Raw genomic sequence first — 17,337 nt, forward strand, 5'->3', positions numbered from 1 at the left:
CGCCGAGGGTCCCTCCACGATGCTATACAAAGAACCATCACGACAACTCACGACCAGACAAAGAGACACCCATGTATCCCGGCTCGTTCCTTACATACATAGCCTTTGTAGACTCCTTCATGAAAATTGCCTTTCAGTGCAGGCCCATTCCGGGAGAGAATAAAGACTAGTGGAGGTACTCTTACGATAGTATTATATTCATAGAAGCCTTTATAACGGCACATAACGGGAACCCATCTTGCTAGAAACGTATAAATAGCCCCGTATAACCTGCCTCAATGCCATGCACGCTTCTCCACTAAACAAGACAACAACAGTGTCAAAGCCAATAGCTTTCAATAACCTCCCTCCCTTACAACATATCCTCATCCCACAGCATCGCTGCTCCATCTTTCCCGGCAAAGGCCAGCATCTTCATCCACGCCCAACATGGAGCGCATCCAAAAAGTGGTGGATGAGCACGTCCGGCATAGGTACCCTCTGATGGTGTCCGACCTGACCAAGCCCGAGATGAAGTTGCTAATTTGGGTCCTGAACATAGACAACACGGAGGACTTCCTGCCTCGACTCCCGGAGGAAGAGCGCATCAGCCAAGCCATCGCCACTCTACCTCAGGCCCTGCGCAAGAACTCCATGGTGCTGCGCGTTGTGTCCAAGGACCGCAGCCGTGCGAGGGTGCTGTGCGGGCCCCATAGCGACCTGAACCCGTTCGTCGTGCACCATATATTCGAGCTGTTGGACATCGAAGTTATCGAACACATGTGGAAAATGGACCGGTACGTTAGGATGCTCGAGCCCACCATCCGCGAAGTCATTCACGAGCTGCAGACCATGCGTGGCATGTGGTGGCTGCCGGACGATGAGATCCTCCCCAAGCCCGATAACGTCATCTATCAACGCAACCGGTGCGAGGCCTGTATCCTAGCGCGCGTGATCGATGAGCCGATGTATCTACAGAACCTGCGCACGGCCTTGCTGGCTCGCTCCAAGCATAGGCGCGCACCCCGACTACTTGCCTTTGTGGAAGAAGCTATGGGTACGCACAGAAACCTCGCAGCGACCTTGTTCTACATGAGTGGGCAGCTGTCTTTCGACATGAAGGCGGCGCGGAAGGAAGCCGATGATCAGTGGAGGATGTCAAAGGGCCGCGAAGAGATTGATGCCCTTGATGCGCTGGCCGATGAGCGTGAGAAGGAGCTTCTTGAGATGCAACGCAAGAGAATGGACTCCAAGACCCAGGAGATTGTCATCTACATGGATCCCAAATCAGAAGAAGGCCAGGAGATCTTGCGCAGCGAGGCTTCTGATAGCCAAGAGGACATCCCTTCACAGAGACTGGTCAGGCATGGTGCTAATGTTGAGGACATTATTGCAACGTACGCCTCTCTGACTACCGCGGACCCATCTCCGGTTCGTGAGCCAATTCCTCGATACCAGTTTAACTCCACGGAGTGCAGCTCGTCCACGGTTACCGGCAGCGATGCCTCACTTCCCCGCGTACGGCCGCTATCCATCCCGAAGGGATTGACTATCCGCGAAAAGCCACTTCCGCGTCTTCCTAGAAAGCCTGTACCCTGCGATGAGCCGGGCTCCCCTAGTTCGGCCACATCTTCAGGCATAAGGAAAGGCAAGACCCGCGTGTCCGATGCTACCGGAGGCAGCCCGGAAGGTATATATTTGCCTCCACGCGAAGGCATCGATTGGGGCAATGTTATCCACCAGCGTAGCCCTCTTGACATGGTGATTGAACATGCAGAGGCGCTATGTCGTCCTCGCAGCGAGGTTGTGATCCAATATGAGAACATGCGCAGCCCACAGACGGTTAGGTACACTGCATCCGAGTATGAAGACTACCCGGTTCAAGAACACGGAGACGTCGGTTCTGTTGTTTCTGAAGCACGCAAGCCGGGTGAACAACCAGGGCCTGATGAGACTACCTGGAGCCTTCTCTTGAAGTCAGGTATGTAGATGGCGGATGCCTCGGTTGAAGAATTGCTTGAGTTGGGCTTGAGTCTAGACAATCGGTTGATCTTTCGCAAGGGGGTGGCATATTCGCAATGTCAGCCGCTATCTTTCTGTTTTGTCTTTGGGTCATTGGTCATGACTGCATTCGTTGGCGTTTGCAACTGGTCCTGTTTGCATTCCACTAGATGACGGTATCGGCGTTCTCATCTTTGTTTTTGAGTTATCGAGGCAAAATAAGGAAAGGTAGAAAAAAAAAAAGGAGTAAATTATACATTGAAGTCCACTTCACATAAACATGCCAATTAATACAGTGTACCGAAGAAGTAAAGACCATTGTACAGGACTGAACATGAAGCCCTCAGTTATTAATACAGCGTACCGACGGAGCTGACATCAGAATGCCATTATCGTTAAAAAGGAGATGACCCGCAACTCCGTATCCAATTTAGGGGGAGACAAAGAAAGCAGGTGGATATTAGGAGGCTAATAGGAATTATGCAAGAAGAGAGGGCTAGAACCTGCAGGGCTTAGAAAACACTGCTGGCCACACCATGCTTGGAGCCCTTGAGGCTATCCACCCGAGGCGACAGGGTGGCCGTCTTTCTGCGCATACGAGAACGCGCGTTCGAGTCGGTGGACTCCTCCGGTGACACGGTTGTCGTCGACGCCACCGATTCGGCCTTGACTTCCGCCGCCTCGTTGTTCAGTTGTCTCTGGGCAGCCTCCCGGCTGCGCTCATACCGCAGCTTCACGTCTCCATGCCACTTGGTGTTGAGGAGACGGTCCCAGAAGGTGAAGAAGGGCTGGGAGAAGTTGGTCTTAATTCCCCAGCTTTGGTGGTGGATATCATGGTAGGCGGCGTTGTTTGACGTCAGATGCTGCAAGGGGTCCCAGGGGAAAGCATAGCCACAGTGATCGTCGACGGTCTTGATGGTCGAAAGGGTGAAGAACCACATACTCTGGCGGTTAGTCATGCGAGCGGTGAGGAAGGCAACGCCAGTGCCAGCCGTGTCAAGAAGGAAGCCCTCCACCGGATGGTTATACAAGGCACCGAAGGCATAGGGAACGTAGAGACGGTGGTGGCGCGAATGGAGGGTCACTGGGGAGTGGTCAGCTAACGCAACAGGCACAGAACCGGCTATGGTTACTCACCGTAAAGCCAACGGTTGAGGTGCATGGCGCGATGGAGGAAGTACTGCCAAGTGTCGACGACACAGACACCCCAGGTGAACTGCAATGTGGGAATGAAGTACCAGTAAATGAAGCTGGCGAGGGACAGCTCCCAGCCGGCGAAGGCAGGAACCAGCACCTCTGTTCCGTTCCGCATGATGGACTGAGTAAGGCCGGGATAACGGCCACCAGCCACCACAGCGCTGAGAACAGAATGACCATTCTGCGACAAGGTTTTCGCCAGACCCATCGCATCGACACCGAACAGAGCTAACAGATGAGGGAGGCCTCTCTGCAGGAAACGGATGCGACGAGCCCAGACGGCCACATCGTACTCCTCCCGGCCGATATACTCATCCTCATCGAAGTAGGAAACGGCGATCCCAGCAAGGGTCTGGACCACCTGTTGCAGAAGAACGTCCCGGACGACATCCCAGCGGGTGACATGGTTTCGTTTCAAGACTTCGGCGGGAGTATGCAGGCGGTAGTGCGGGAAGAGATCGTAGACATCGATGAAGTGGTAGATCATGGACAGGGCCCAGTAGGCGACGATTGGGAGAATTAAAGCCAGGATGTTATCGGGAATGGATTGGAGAAGGGGCGGGCGGGGGGTGAGGGTGTACTCCGGTAGCGGAGGAAGGTCGCGGAGATAGGTAGCATTGACTGCCATGGCGAACAGACAATGATGGAGCCAGGCGAGAAACTGCGAGAGAGGAAAGCTATCGCATGGGTTTGCCCTGGAGTCGAGGGAGGAAAGCGAAAGAGAGAGAAGATCGACTTGTATGAGAGGAAAAGAACGGAGTGGTGAGGGAATAGGAGCGGCGAGATGACGCCAAGGAACGGAGATGCAACCGCAGATACGAAAGGTGATGATGTGAAGAATGGGAGTAATGTGAGGAATGGGTGTTATCAAAGAGAAAGAGTATGAAAAGGAAAGGAGAGGCGAGGAGGAGGATATAGAGGGAGAGAGAGAAAGAGAGAGAGAGATGTTGGAGAAAAGTCGAGATGAAGCTGAAGGAGTTTGTGGTTGTGAGTGGCACCACGGGATTGGGAGAGGTCCGATCGTCCGGGACGGTATGGAACGGTTGTATTGTTTACATAGGCAGTTATATACTACCGTATTTTACTGTATATTACCGTTATGGACATACTGCCAATACGGCCATCTGCCCCTGATGGGCTGCCTGATCGCCGAGGCAGCCAGACCGCTGCGTGTATCTATCTATTGAGATCCGTAGGTATGTAGGGAGCATTCCTACTTTAGAAAATACTCTCCTATCCATATTTTGTAATCCTCAGTGTTGATCGACAAAGTAGCTGGCTGACTAAGGAGTAATATAAAGACAAGAGCCAGACCCAAAACGGACTAGTGCTGAATTTGCCCCTCGAAAAAAAAAAAGAAAGAAAAAAAAAACATCAAAAATTCCCCTCTTTTTCTCTCTCTTTTTTTCCCTCTTTTTCTCCTTCTCTCCATCCAACATCTTCTCTTCCTCTCCTCCTCCTCCTCTCGACGTGCTTCTGGGTTTCTATATTTCCCTACTCAATCCATCAAAATGATTATTTACAAGGTTCGTTTGTCAATCTCTTATTAACATCCCATCGTCTCTATCCCCTCCCTCAGTGTCCTTCTGGGGATGCCCCGCTTCAATCCCATCCCATCTCAAACGCCCCCAATTCAATCAAAAACACCTATCTAACTTTCTACTCAGGATATTGTCTCCGGTGATGAGGTCCTCTCGGACACCTTCAAGATCAAGACCGTCGACAATGTCTTGTACGAGTGCGACTGCCGCAAGTACCTCAAGAGCAACAACGAGGACTTCCAGCTCGAGGGTGCCAACCCCTCCGCTGAGGGTGGTGAAGAGGAAGGTGGTGAGGGTGAGAAGGTCATGGTCCACGATATCGAGGACCAGTTCCGCCTCGTGTGGCTCAAGACCGAGGAGGGCATGAAGCCCTCCAAAGATGCCTTCAAGTCTCACCTCAAGAGTATGTCTCGGGTCGATTTACATATTCCGGGATCAACGCTGACCATCCGAAGCCTACATGAAGAAGGTCCTTGCGAAGCTCACGGAGAAAGGCGCTGATGAGGCCACCATCAATGAGTTCAAGACCAACGCCCCCGCTGCCGTTAAGAAGATCATGGCCAACTACGACAACTACGATGTCCTCATGGGTCAGAGCATGGATGGTGATGCTATGTACGTCTCCAGGCTTTCAATAGTATACACCCCCCGAACCCTCAACTAATCTTTCTTGTATAGGCACATCCTCATTGACTTCCGCGAGGACGGTGTCACCCCATATGCCACCCTCTGGAAGCACGGTCTTGAGGAGACGAAGGTCTAAACTGGCGGTCTCCTGCTCCTGTCCACTTACCGTCGCTGTGAATAATCTCATGTGAAACGAAGAAAGAAGGAATCCGGAGATTGTGTTGGTCTGCTTTAATCTAGAAAACCGTTCGCTTGGGTCGGGAGGAGACTATTGAAACATAGATCCCGCCCCCTCTCCATGCCGTGTTTTTCTCTTGGCCTAGCTCTCGCTCTGCGGCCTCGCATCGTCTGTATCCTACTTTGATCCCAGTCACGCCTCATGAATCCCATAGCTGTCACGTCTTCCGCCATCAATTTCCTTGGTCTCGATCATCAAAAGCATTATACATCCCATTCCATATCTATTCGTCATCGTAGCCCTATATACAAAATTCTGGGTATATGCACGTACAATACAATCATCTGGGCGACAAAACTCAACAATACCCAGTCCAATCGGGCCCGGGCATCGGATTCATTACTCCCTGGGTCTCAGGCACACTACCAATTGGCTGTTGCCCGCTTCCAAGATCCCCAAACTCGAACCCTGTAGCCGGATCCAGTTCCATGAGCTCATCGGCCACCGGCAGGTGCTGTCCAAACACCGCATCCCACTGGTCCCAGTCAAAGTTCAGGTTCGGATCGACCATCGAGGGAGGCGTGGGCGCCGCCAGAGGCTGCCCGTTAGGCGGGATCGCATCCATATAGGTCATAGGGGCGGGAGGAGTGGACATCGTGTTCATTGGTTGAGCGAAGGGAAGGCTGGGGTTGAACTGCGGAACGCTTCCGGCAGACGATACGGAATCGCCACGAACCGAAGAATTGTCGAGCGACACGTTGATATTTGGGGTATTGGTCTGGGAGAACTGCGGAGTAGGGGGTGCAGCAGGGCCAGGAGCAGGGTACGTGGATGGACCGCCCTGGGGGGTTGATGCAGTGGTTAAAGGCGAAGGAACCTCGTTTCGGAGAGGACTAGGACGCAGGGTGGATACGGGGTTCGGGAGGAGATGGGACCGGGTCATATTGTGGAACATATTCGAGAAGTCGGTCAATTTCTGTCGAGAAGCATGGGGCAATCCTGCCGGTGGTGTTGCCACGGGTGGACTGTTCGCGTAGTACGGGTCTGTGGCACAGGGAACTTCGGTGGGGGCAGCAGCGACACCAACTTGGATCTGAGCTTGCTCCGTCCAGAGCTTGTGGGGATCCAGCCCGGCCTTCTGCCAGGCCTTCTGACGTAGACGGCGAATCATACCCCATGCTTCTCGGCCGCCGTCTTTCAGGGGTCGCTGGGTAGAGATACCGTCTTCGCCGCCTACTACGCCACCATCAGGGCCAGTGAGCGTGAAGATGCGGTCAATGAACGCGCGAGACTTGGCGGCCTCCGGGCTGTACGGGCGTTCGTAGAGGTCAATGAGCATGATCATGGTTGCATGCATAGGTTGATGGTTTCCAGGCCAACTCCACTGGAACGGTTGAAAATCAGGGTCTGTAGCAAGAGAGATAAACTTCTCCATAAAGCCATGACAGTGGCGGAGCGCACTTGAATGCATTAGAACTGCCGTGGGTATCTGATATAAGACAATAACCATACCTATGTCTTGCCGCCGGCCAGATACGGCTTTTAGCGTTCTTCAAGAACGGCTGGTAGGCAACACAATAAGCCTGTCGGTTATGAAATTAGCATCAGAACTCGGATGACGTCAAAAACACCGACCTTATCAATAAATAGCGAAAGAAGTATCCTTGCCCATTTGTGGAAAGATATCAAAACCGGCGTATGGTACTGCTCTGAGCAACCAGACTGCCCTTCACCTGGCAGCTCTGTGCTGCTCGTCTGAGTATCCGGTGGTGATCGTGCATCAGAGAGAGAGCGATTCGAAGGGTCTGGGGACGCGCCCTGGTGTTTGCCTTCTGGGATACGATCAATGATAGAGTTGAGTTTGAGTTGTAGGTCAAGAAGAATCGATCGGAGTTCTTCCATATCCCTTCGTGTCACAGGTTTAGTGCCCAACTGAATTTTCAGTATGCGACGGACAGCACCTGGGAATAGCCATCAGCCATAGCCCCTTTAGAACAGCTAGGGGCACTTACGAGCCATTACATATTTGCCTCGAGCCGAGAGGTAATAGACATTCACCATGGATGGGCCACCGCAAACTGTTGGGTCATCTGGATTGTCAGGAGGTCGCATACCTGCCGCAACTAACTCCTCATATTTTTCGGCCTCAGGACTGCCCAAAAGGGTATCCTTGACTTCGCTAGCGTCACGAACATCCCAGAAATTTTCGTCACCAACCAAGGGAGGTAGTCCGCTGGACATGGCCACCACACCGTCCATGTGAACGATATGCCACCATATCCGCCGACGATACTCAGCCTCGTAGGGCTGAATACCGAACTTAGCCGGATCTCGATGTAGCCCCATTGTCTGAGCTACCCTCATACTAAAACTGATGAACAGGCTGCTCGTAAGAGGTTCTTCCTCTTTGGAGAGGATGGTCTGTACAAGAAGGTATGCAGCCAGCCCTTGCAAGGACGGACTGCGGGGGAAGGAGATCTTAGTCAACCATCTCGTCACCTCTTCGTTGAACGTCTTCGACAAGGAATTGCGAGACGCGACATTGAATTCAGCTTTGATCGTCCGGATCGAGATGGTGACAGATCCGCCGTACCAAATGGCGTATAGTAACGGGATAAATGAAGGATCTGGACAGGGCTCGCCTGAGTAGCTACTGTAATCGTACCAGTGCCAGAAGGCGTTGTATAGTTTGAGGATGGTAGGAGGATGGACAACAGGGCTGATTGCATGGACACCAGACATGAAGCCTCGGTATAGGATATGGCTCTGTCGTTTCGTTGGTACGTGCTCGAGCATTTCCGGCTCGACAACCTTCTCATTGATGGATGGAGAGCCGCTGGATGGGAACATGACAGATTTCTGGAACGCCTCCCCAGAGGACATATGGTCACCGGGAAAGCCAATGTGGCCATCAAGTGACGACCGCCATTGGCTTCCGTGTGTTCTCCCAAGCGAATCCGATAAAGCGTCGTCAGAAAGGTTATCGGTAGCGGGAACGTCATTATGCGAGCGTGTTTGATCCCGGAGCAACTGGTTGAGTTCATTGATCTGGAATATCATTAGCTCAGTCCTGAAGGTCGCGATGATGGATAATACCTCCTGTGAGATGTAAGCCCAATAAGTGGTGCCAACATATCTGGACATCTGTTAGTCCGCCCATCCATCAATGACGACGGTCGCATACCTTGATCGACCTCCGTCCTCTAGGCTCAGATGTCCTAAGTTCAAACTGCCAACTGGGTCTACCAGATCTGTCGCATGACCAGAAGGAACGGGGAATTCGTCGCTGCTGAAATCTACCGCGCCGCGCGGACTATCCGATCGAGAAGAAGTAGCGGTTTTCGACGCCACCCCCTGACCGTTACTCGTCGCAGCCCGAATATCACCCTTCATAGCATCCAAATTAACATTCTGCGCTAGCGATTGTCGATTTCCCGGGTCCAGAGATTGATCTGCCTTGCTCAACCGTTCGATCATCGACGTTAATTTATCCAGGCGCGCTTCGATCGCCCCAGCCGGGTGATCAGACCCGGCCTGTTTAAGATGACCATATATGGATTGGAGGTCCTCCAGGGGGTCCACTTCCACCGGCTGTGACGTCTCCCTGCGTCGTTTCACTCCGTGACCGTTCTTGGAATGTCCCGCGACATCTTTCTGTGGAGGCGCATCGTAGGCGCACTCGGTGCCGTTCTTCACGCAATTTCCGCATACCGGATGTATCTATTCCGTCCTTAGCATCCGGTTCTGGTATCGGGAATGGAGGATCTAATAAATATCCCACCAGGTTGGTACCAACCTTATCGCATTTAACCTTGCGCCGGCGGCAAGTATGACAGCTGTAACTGGCGCGATTCCGAGTGATTTGACGATGATGCGCCTTCCCAGATTGCGGTCTTGTAGCAGACAGAGGAGCCGGGGTCGCGGAGGACGAAGAGGCGCTATATGATAATGGATAATGAAGGGGGTTTGCTTGGGTGGAAGACCCAAGAATGGGCGACTCGTTCGTTGGGGTCGGATTCATCATGCGTTAGGCGCAGTGGCGGGGGTTTCTTAATCGGCGGTCGAAACCGGGCGGTTGGCTCATGGGATTATGCGCATATATGTAGACAGGTCGAAGATGTATGTACAGGAAAGGTTCGATTGTCGGGATAGCCGTTGAAAGTCGGGACTCAGTGGAGAGGAGTTGACTGACTGACGTGGGACTTTTGGGGTAGGTGAGCCAGTCGTCAGTACTCCATTGCCTATTACGGCCTGTGGTTAGGTAAGGACTGCCCCATCGGGAACCGCCGATCGGGTGAATTACATGATCCGATGGGGTCTAGAGTCGGAACGGAAAAACTCAACCCCCGCTATTGGTCAGTCACGTGACATGAAGTTGTACTATCCTACGATGTATATGCTTTCTTCCAGGGTCGAGCATTGATACAAAGCCATACTTCCCCACAATGAATTCCGCAGTACTGGCATGATCTTCCCGTTTGGTGCACCGCAAATGCACTAGTAGGACCATACGTAGGGAAGCGCATAATGGACGCTCTTACATGTAAATATCGCATTTGAGTGACCCCTTGCGAGCGTCAAATCCATTTGGTATCAAAAGAGCTCGCAGCCCTCGACTGTAAAGCAACAAACGCCTTACGCCCGTCCAATGCAACCACAACCATGTCCACCTCACACATATACACAGCTAACAGGTAGTCATCGTACAGGGTAATCCCACTATGCCTTGCCCTTCTTCTTGTCCTTCTTTTTCTTCTCGCTAGCACCGCCCGATGGTCCCGGTCCGCCCATCCCGCCCATCATGGCAGACATGTCGGGCATGCCAGGGATCTGGGGCATTCCCGGCATCCCACCCATATTCTGCATCTCAGCCATGGCGTCCTTCAGAGGATTGTCGCTAACACCACCACCACTGTACGCCGGGGAGTGGATCGGTAGGATCTGGCCAATCTTCCAGCCACGAGGCGCGGAGGGTGCGGGAGGTAATTTTTCGGGCATGGGAAGACCACGAATTCGTAGTCGATAGGGCGATTCGGCAGTGGTAGGGTGCGCTTTCAGATACTGAGCCACAAGAATGTACAAGTGATGTTCTAGAGAACACGTTAGTCCCCAGATTCGAAAGCATTCGGGTTCCCTCACGTACTATTCTTGATCTTCGGGCTCACCGACTGCCCATTCTCATTTTTCAACATCACCCGGACACGTCCCGGATTCGCCCAGTCCTTCGGATGCAGCTTCTCCGGCTCAAATCCGGCCGTCAATCCCAGCATTTGGGTGGCATCAAGGATATCTCTGGCCAATGGGTTCTCCACCGCCAACTCCGCACCGACCTTGCGTCCTTCGGCGCGAGACCGCGACTTGTCAAAATACACAGGATACAGGCATTGATAGTGTTTCGGGATATCACGACGCGGTTCCGGAGCAGGTCTCATGGGCATGGAGGTGGTATTTGCAGTCGGGATACCTGCGGCGGAAAGAATCGAGGGGTTCAAATCAGAGGGGGCGACCTCCTCCGGATCGGAGTCGGAGACTTCCTCGACCTGCGCATTGCGAGACATGATGTTGATTTGATATATGTGCTGCAGCGAGGTGGAAACGTGACGAAGTGGTCTCAACCAGTAAGGCGTATCTTGTTCACTACGTCAGTCAAGAGTGAGTGAGTGAGTGAGTGGCCTCTGTGCGAATCGGTTGCTTAGTCATCTGCCACCCTCATCGCTTCAGGCTTCTGGTACCTACACTTCCAATTCTATGTCTGGATTAACGATCTAACTACAAAATACAGGTGTTGCCTCCTGTGTTATGAGTAACATGTTATTGCCGCCTACGGGCATGTTAAATGTTTGCCATTGCACTGAAATATTTGTGCGTCTTTCCCTAGAGATATATTTGACGCAATATGTCCAAAACAGCATTTATAACAGTCAGTCTGTTCACATTAAGTAATAAAACCTAACACAGCTATAATTCTTGATTATAAGAACCCGAAGTAAAAAGTAGATACAAGGAACATGGACCATTAACTATTTAACCTCACCAATGCTCAGCCAGGAAAAGGCCAATCCTTGCCCTTGTAATCCAATGGACAGGCTACACAATCAATAAGCTAGCTCTCCATACTTGCTCTTCAGATATGCCCGTCCAACCCATATTCGTGAAATCCACCGAAAGCGCATGCAGTACTTCGGCGATAGCTAGATGAACTCAGTGACTGAACATTCATCAACTCTTCTTATTGCCCTAGGATTTTGCACATGACAAGCTGCAGACTCACCACGGATGTTCCTACCAACCAGCCTCGAAGATCAAACGCCGACCCAGCAACTGTGCCTGTACGGCGTCGAGTGATAAGAGAAACAACCCCGCATCGTGGCACAGCCAATGAATCACCATGCCGAAGGACTGGCTCAGCATTGCGGGCCGTCGGCGGGCGGAGCCAACCATACCCCCGGGATCTCTTTCGGCATGCCGACCCCCGCATTTATCACCGAGATAACCAAACTCCATCCACCATCCATCATAGGCTCAGTCTGTCTTTAAAGGGAGACTACCCTGAGAAGGTGGATTAATTGCCCTGTATTATACATTATTCCTACACGCCTGTTGCTTAGTCTTACCTTTCCACCATCGTTCAGACGCATCTCAAGTAACCATGACCCAGAGTACGTATCAGACCCAACTGGCAGGACGCTACTCACCATCTGGACACAGCTACCAGCGCCGTCCTCCACCGCGACACTCGCTTCGTCCCCAAAAAAGCCGTCGGTGGGAAAGGCAGCTACCTCTTCCTGGAAGATGGCACCAAGTTCCTGGACTCGACCGGCGGGGCGGCCGTCTCCTGTCTCGGCCACGGCCACGAGAAAGCCAGCAAAGCAGTGATCGGTCAGATCAACCAACTAGCCTACTGTCACACGGCGTTCTTCGGCACTGAAGTCTCCGAAGAACTGGCGACTTTTCTCTGTGATTCCACCGGTGGGAAGCTGTCAAAGCTCTACGTCGTCAGCTCCGGTACGCCCTGCACAACTCCATCCACACGAGTCAGGCCAAAGCCATTCCTAACTAACCCGATGCTTTCAGGCTCCGAAGCAGTCGAGGCCGCGCTGAAGCTCTCCCGCCAGTACTTTCTCGAACTGCCTACCCCCCAGCCCCGGCGCACCAGATTCATCGCCCGTCTGCCCTCCTACCATGGCATCACCCTCGGAGCCCTCGCGACAGGCGGCCATGTCATCCGTCGGCAGCCGTTCGAGCCCCTCCTATCCAACAACACATCGCACGTGTCGCCGTGCTACGCCTACCGGGGCAAGAAAAAGGGCGAGACAGATGAGGCCTACGTTGCCCGACTGGCCGCGGAGCTTGACACGGAGTTCCAGCGCGTTGGACCAGAGACCGTATGCGCGTTTATCGCCGAGCCGGTCGTCGGCGCCGTACGTCAACAATCTCCATTACCCCCTCCCTCTCCCCCCGTGCTCTGAACACTCCCTACCGCGGAATAATAACTGACTGCACGACCGATACATACAGGCGCTTGGTGCCGTCCCCGCCGTGCCGGGCTACTTCCAAGCCATGAAAGCGGTCTGTGAGAAATACGGCGCGCTGTTCATTCTCGACGAGGTGATGAGCGGCATGGGGCGGTGCGGGACACTGCACGCATGGGAGCAGGAAGGCGTGATCCCGGACCTCCAGACCATCGGGAAGGGATTGGGGGGCGGGTATGCGCCGGTGTCGGGGGTGCTCATCGGCGAGAAGATCGTGCAGGCACTCGACAAGGGCACGGGGGCGTTCCGCCACGGCCACACGTACCAGGGACATCCTGTGGCGTGTGCGGCGGCACTCGCGGTGCAGAAGGTCATCCAGGAGGAGAATCTGCTGGACAATGTGCGCGCGATGGGCGCTTACCTGGAGGAGCGGTTGCGGAATCGGCTCGGGTCGCATCCGTATGTGGGCGATATCCGTGGGAAGGGGCTTTTCTGGGGAGTAAGTTTTATCTCTAGGGATTGCGTCGTGACATGAACTAACGGGGCCTACTCAGCTTGAGTTTGTCAAGGATCGCGCCACCAAGGAGCCGTTCACGCCTGAAACCGCTGTCGCTTTCCACGTCCAGGAGACTGGATTGAAACCGGAGTATGGGATTTCTCTCTATGCGGCGTCGGGCACGGTGGACGGCACGCGTGGCGATCATGTCCTGCTCGCGCCTCCTTATAATGTCTCCAAGGAGGAGGTTGATATTATTGTCGATACGACTGCTCGCGTTCTAGACGATGTGTTTGCGAAGGTAGTCGCTTAGGGCGCATATGGCATTACTAATTACATCCATTGGGTATGAAATCGGCTTATACATGATAGGGTTCTCAAATCGGAGGAACGAAAGGCCAAGAGAGCTAATAAATCCTTATATATTAAAGCCACGGCCATCGGGGACCGGACAAACCTCGTAATTGCCTATTAAAACCAGAGATATCTATGCGTACACGGAACTAAATGTATACATCAATCAAGCTTTGGCGTCAACTTCGGCTGCCTTGGACAATGGGAGCTCCGTCTTCTCCTGTGCGTCGCCGTTCGCAACAGGGGCCACGGCCGGTCCCTCCGTCCACATGCTAGCAACGGTCTCCACGGCACGCTCAATAACCACACGTACGCGGTCCCGGAGGACTGCGTTTGTGCACTCAACTTCAAGGTCTTCCAGCCATACCCGCGCAACATGCTTATCAACCCGGATCTCAATTCCAGGGACGGGTATTCCGAGTGCCTGCAGCCGGGCAAGCTCTGCCTCCCCCATATCCGCAATCTTCTCCTCATCTTGCTGATCCGTTTTTTCACCGGCTGATTTGTCCGCATCTTCGGACTTGGAGGACCCGCTGTGAAGGAGATTCGACGGGAGACGGGGACGCTCAATGGGGGCGATGTCTGAACCAAACTGCGCCTCGAGCATCATGACAAGACGCCGGAAGCGCTCCTCGGGTCCTAGGTGTGAATGAGGGTTGGGTATTGGGATCTCAAAGGAGTCATCGTGATGATGGTGGTGATGATGCTTTTGCTTGGCGGATTCTGTTACACTGGTTAGGCAACAACACAAGAGATTCAGAGCCTTAGAGAGTATACGTACGTTTCACAGAAGCAGGGCTGCTTTCTACGGTGAGGAGCACAGCCATGACAGCATCGGCCACCCCATCGTTCATCATGTTGCCCTCCCACTCAAGCTCGATCTCACGGGTCCGTGGGAGATAGCGAATGATCACACAGCCCATGACAAGGTAAGTCCGCGCATCTGCCATGGGGATTTCTTCATCGGCATCTTCCTTCGGCTGTTCCTCACCGTCGGATTCCTTCGACGTTTGCTTCTCCGAGCCTTCGTCTTTGCTCGGCTTTTGGGTGGTTCCGACCTCTTCGATGGCACCAAATGTACCTTCGAGAGCCCATTTAATCAGGTCCATGCTCGCCGAGCTAAGAGTGATGTGCTGCTTGCAGGTGATACTAGTGGTGGTTAGACCTGCATACTCTCGAAGGTCGTCCGGGGCCATCAGGGATAGGTTAAATCCGTTCTGAACCAGGACACCGGTCATAAGCTGGCCATCGTCTTGTTCCGAAGGAGGGGCTATCTGAGCCAGCTTGCCAACGACCTTGGCGATTTTGTCTTTCCTGAATGGGATTCGGACCTCGTCGCAGTTCGCAGGTGTATAGACCTTCACCTTGATCGTCTTCTCGGCGTTGAGACTGAGGAGTTTCGATTTGAGTCGCATCATCTGGTGCTTCTCACCGTGCACGAGAATCTGGAAGAAATCAGTTTACGCAGTCTACCGAGCCACAGACCGGAGAACACTCACCACAACAGGAGCAGATACTTCCTCAATGAAATTCCGATTCTCGACGCCATCAACGTGAGCGGCAAAACTGACCTCATCTACAGTGCATCGCCGCGGGATCATCACCTTCTGTTCTTCATCACTATTGGCCCCTCTCCTAATCAAGCCGCTCGCGGCTCGCGACATCACGGCGGGGATCTGTTCCGGCTCATTTAGGAGTTGCTTAGCCATCGTGCCCTCCACGCTGTAGCCGGTCATGACCACACCGTTGCGCTCGTTGGGCGCCCAACGTTCGAGCAATTCTCGGCTTGTTCCGGATTGCAGCATACCAGGAGAAGCCAGCATGACACATCCGCCGACGTCGTCAAAACGCTCGAGACTGCGTAAGCTTCTGACGAACCGGAAATCCCACGGGCCCGCACTGGCATTCTTGTCCCCGCTGGCTTCAGCTTCAGCCATCCGCTGTCGGAAGAGTCGTTTGATATTGTCGTTCATGGCTCCGATATATGTCTGATACACCACCATGCAGCGTCGCGCCGTGTTTCCGATGTAGTAGATTGGGATCTTCTGTAATTCTGGATGTGTTTCCCAGTATTCGTCTAGAATAAGCAACAATTCCTGGGCGCGACCAAGCGCAAACACAGGCATTAGGACACGTCCGCCGCGATTTAGAATACCAGTCACCGATTTCATCAGGGCGGCTTCACGTTCCAGTCGAGGCGGATTGGACGAGATACCGAACGTTGACTCGGTGATCAGCACATCAATCTTCACGCCTTTGGGAACCTCGGCGGGGATCAGATGACGGTCTTCTTCGCGGGAATAGTCACCGGTGAAGAGGATGTTCAAGCCGGCGATTGAGACTAGGAACATCGCAGCGCCGAGCACATGGCCTGCGGGGAATGGCGTGATGTGGATGCTGTTAACGGTGTGCGTCGTGTTGAAATCGATGGTCTCGATCAGCGGAAGGGTGGATAGATGGTCATGTTCCGTATAGAGAGTTGTCCGTTGATCGGATGAGGAGGCGGTATTGCTGACTCGGACGTTGTCCTGAATCAGCCATTTGTAGATGGCTTTGGTGGCGTGGGTCATGAAGACTCGACCCTTGAAGTTGGTTTTGCTGAGGACGTAGGGTAGGGCAGAGGAGTGGTCGACATGAAAACTAAGCCACAAGACAGGACTGTCAGCGACACGGCATCCCAGATACAATGGAACTAAGAACATCGAAGACACATCGGATACAGTCACAGAAACAAAAGAAGCGGATGATATGAATTTTATTGCGTTTCTCGTATACATGAGGACAGAATATGCATGGACTGCGACACCTCGTCGGGATGGCGTAGACGGATCTCCGACAGTGGACGGGGCATATAACAAACAGGGACGATGACCACTAGGAAAGGAGGGCTTCACGTACTGGCTTATAAGGAGAACATCCACGGTACTCAAGTCGAATTCATCAAAGAAGGGAAGAGCCGAAAAGCCTTCTTTCGCGGGATGCATGCCGGCGTCGAGCTGCAAAGAACGGAAGCAAATCAGCAATTGAAAGACCGGGGAGAGTCGAGGGGCATACCATGACTGTTTTCCCTTTATACTGGATGATATGACAAGACCGTCCGACCTCATTTCCTCCGCCGAGGCAGTAGAAAGCCAGCTCGTCCGACGGGTCGACAGGCTCGTCGTCGGCGGCATTCAGGGCCGAGACCTTTCTTTTGGTCGCCATTGCGGTTTTGAGGGAAGGGGTTGTTGATTTCCAGCGCAATCAACGTCTGTAAACCTGACTCTCGATCAGATATTGTGGAGATCCGATTGGAAAGCAACGCGGCGGCCGCCTTGATTCGTGTCGATCTCAGTATAAACAGGCCATGACCGGCGGGGAGCGCAGTCGACAGGCGGGATATAAGGTAATAGATCTGCAGTCGCAAGGGGTAAGTCCTGCGACAGCCCCAATAAATATGATCCAAGGACGAACAGTAGGAAACGGAGATGACGCCCAAGAAACCCTCAAAGC

The 17,337-nt window shown here is 53.1% G+C and overlaps 7 protein-coding genes across 7 annotated transcripts; 3 read left to right on the forward strand and 4 right to left on the reverse strand.

Annotated features, from left to right (window-relative positions):
• The first annotated feature begins 172 nt into the window (after nt 1–172).
• Nucleotides 173–2,230, forward strand: BDV59DRAFT_66230 (uncharacterized protein). Its single transcript, XM_073696870.1, has one exon. The coding sequence runs from the start codon at nt 430–432 to the stop codon at nt 1,966–1,968; it is 1,539 nt and encodes a 512-aa protein (XP_073546357.1). The 5' UTR covers nt 173–429; the 3' UTR covers nt 1,969–2,230.
• Nucleotides 2,231–2,492: 262 nt separating this feature from the next.
• sur2 (sphingosine hydroxylase) lies at nt 2,493–3,805 on the reverse strand (the record flags this gene model as incomplete). The annotated part of the gene is made up of 2 exons (XM_073694281.1): nt 2,493–3,064; nt 3,118–3,805. The coding sequence occupies 2 exons, from the start codon at nt 3,803–3,805 to the stop codon at nt 2,493–2,495; spliced, it is 1,260 nt and encodes a 419-aa protein (XP_073546358.1).
• A 752-nt stretch (nt 3,806–4,557) lies between these two features.
• BDV59DRAFT_182110 (translationally-controlled tumor protein) lies at nt 4,558–5,798 on the forward strand. The gene is made up of 4 exons (XM_073690331.1): nt 4,558–4,703; nt 4,845–5,121; nt 5,174–5,333; nt 5,397–5,798. The coding sequence occupies exons 1-4, from the start codon at nt 4,689–4,691 to the stop codon at nt 5,479–5,481; spliced, it is 537 nt and encodes a 178-aa protein (XP_073546359.1). The 5' UTR covers nt 4,558–4,688; the 3' UTR covers nt 5,482–5,798.
• BDV59DRAFT_66255 (putative C6 transcription factor) lies at nt 5,579–9,726 on the reverse strand. The gene is made up of 7 exons (XM_073696871.1): nt 9,320–9,726; nt 8,708–9,243; nt 8,620–8,659; nt 7,536–8,571; nt 7,159–7,484; nt 7,036–7,106; nt 5,579–6,983 (listed from the first exon to the last, which is right to left on the reverse strand). The coding sequence occupies exons 1-7, from the start codon at nt 9,545–9,547 to the stop codon at nt 5,882–5,884; spliced, it is 3,339 nt and encodes a 1,112-aa protein (XP_073546360.1). The 5' UTR covers nt 9,548–9,726; the 3' UTR covers nt 5,579–5,881.
• Nucleotides 9,727–10,076: 350 nt separating this feature from the next.
• Nucleotides 10,077–11,251, reverse strand: BDV59DRAFT_66264 (RNA-binding signal recognition particle subunit SEC65). Its single transcript, XM_073696872.1, has 2 exons — nt 10,667–11,251; nt 10,077–10,613 (listed from the first exon to the last, which is right to left on the reverse strand). Exons 1-2 carry the CDS (start codon nt 11,079–11,081, stop codon nt 10,243–10,245), a joined length of 786 nt encoding a protein of 261 aa, XP_073546361.1. The 5' UTR covers nt 11,082–11,251; the 3' UTR covers nt 10,077–10,242.
• Nucleotides 11,252–12,034: 783 nt separating this feature from the next.
• BDV59DRAFT_182115 (aminotransferase, class III) lies at nt 12,035–13,899 on the forward strand. Its single transcript, XM_073690332.1, has 5 exons — nt 12,035–12,182; nt 12,232–12,528; nt 12,598–12,944; nt 13,042–13,494; nt 13,550–13,899. Exons 1-5 carry the CDS (start codon nt 12,173–12,175, stop codon nt 13,802–13,804), a joined length of 1,362 nt encoding a protein of 453 aa, XP_073546362.1. The 5' UTR covers nt 12,035–12,172; the 3' UTR covers nt 13,805–13,899.
• On the reverse strand, nt 13,840–17,315 carry ysh1 (cleavage polyadenylation factor subunit YSH1). Its single transcript, XM_073690333.1, has 5 exons — nt 16,900–17,315; nt 16,744–16,841; nt 15,345–16,485; nt 14,627–15,290; nt 13,840–14,568 (listed from the first exon to the last, which is right to left on the reverse strand). The coding sequence occupies exons 1-5, from the start codon at nt 17,047–17,049 to the stop codon at nt 14,012–14,014; spliced, it is 2,610 nt and encodes an 869-aa protein (XP_073546363.1). The 5' UTR covers nt 17,050–17,315; the 3' UTR covers nt 13,840–14,011.
• Nucleotides 17,316–17,337: the final 22 nt, after the last annotated feature.

Source organism: Aspergillus ambiguus (genome assembly GCF_047715705.1).
Source record: "Aspergillus ambiguus strain CBS 117.58 unplaced genomic scaffold BDV59scaffold_24, whole genome shotgun sequence".
NCBI lineage: Eukaryota > Fungi > Ascomycota > Eurotiomycetes > Eurotiales > Aspergillaceae > Aspergillus > Aspergillus ambiguus.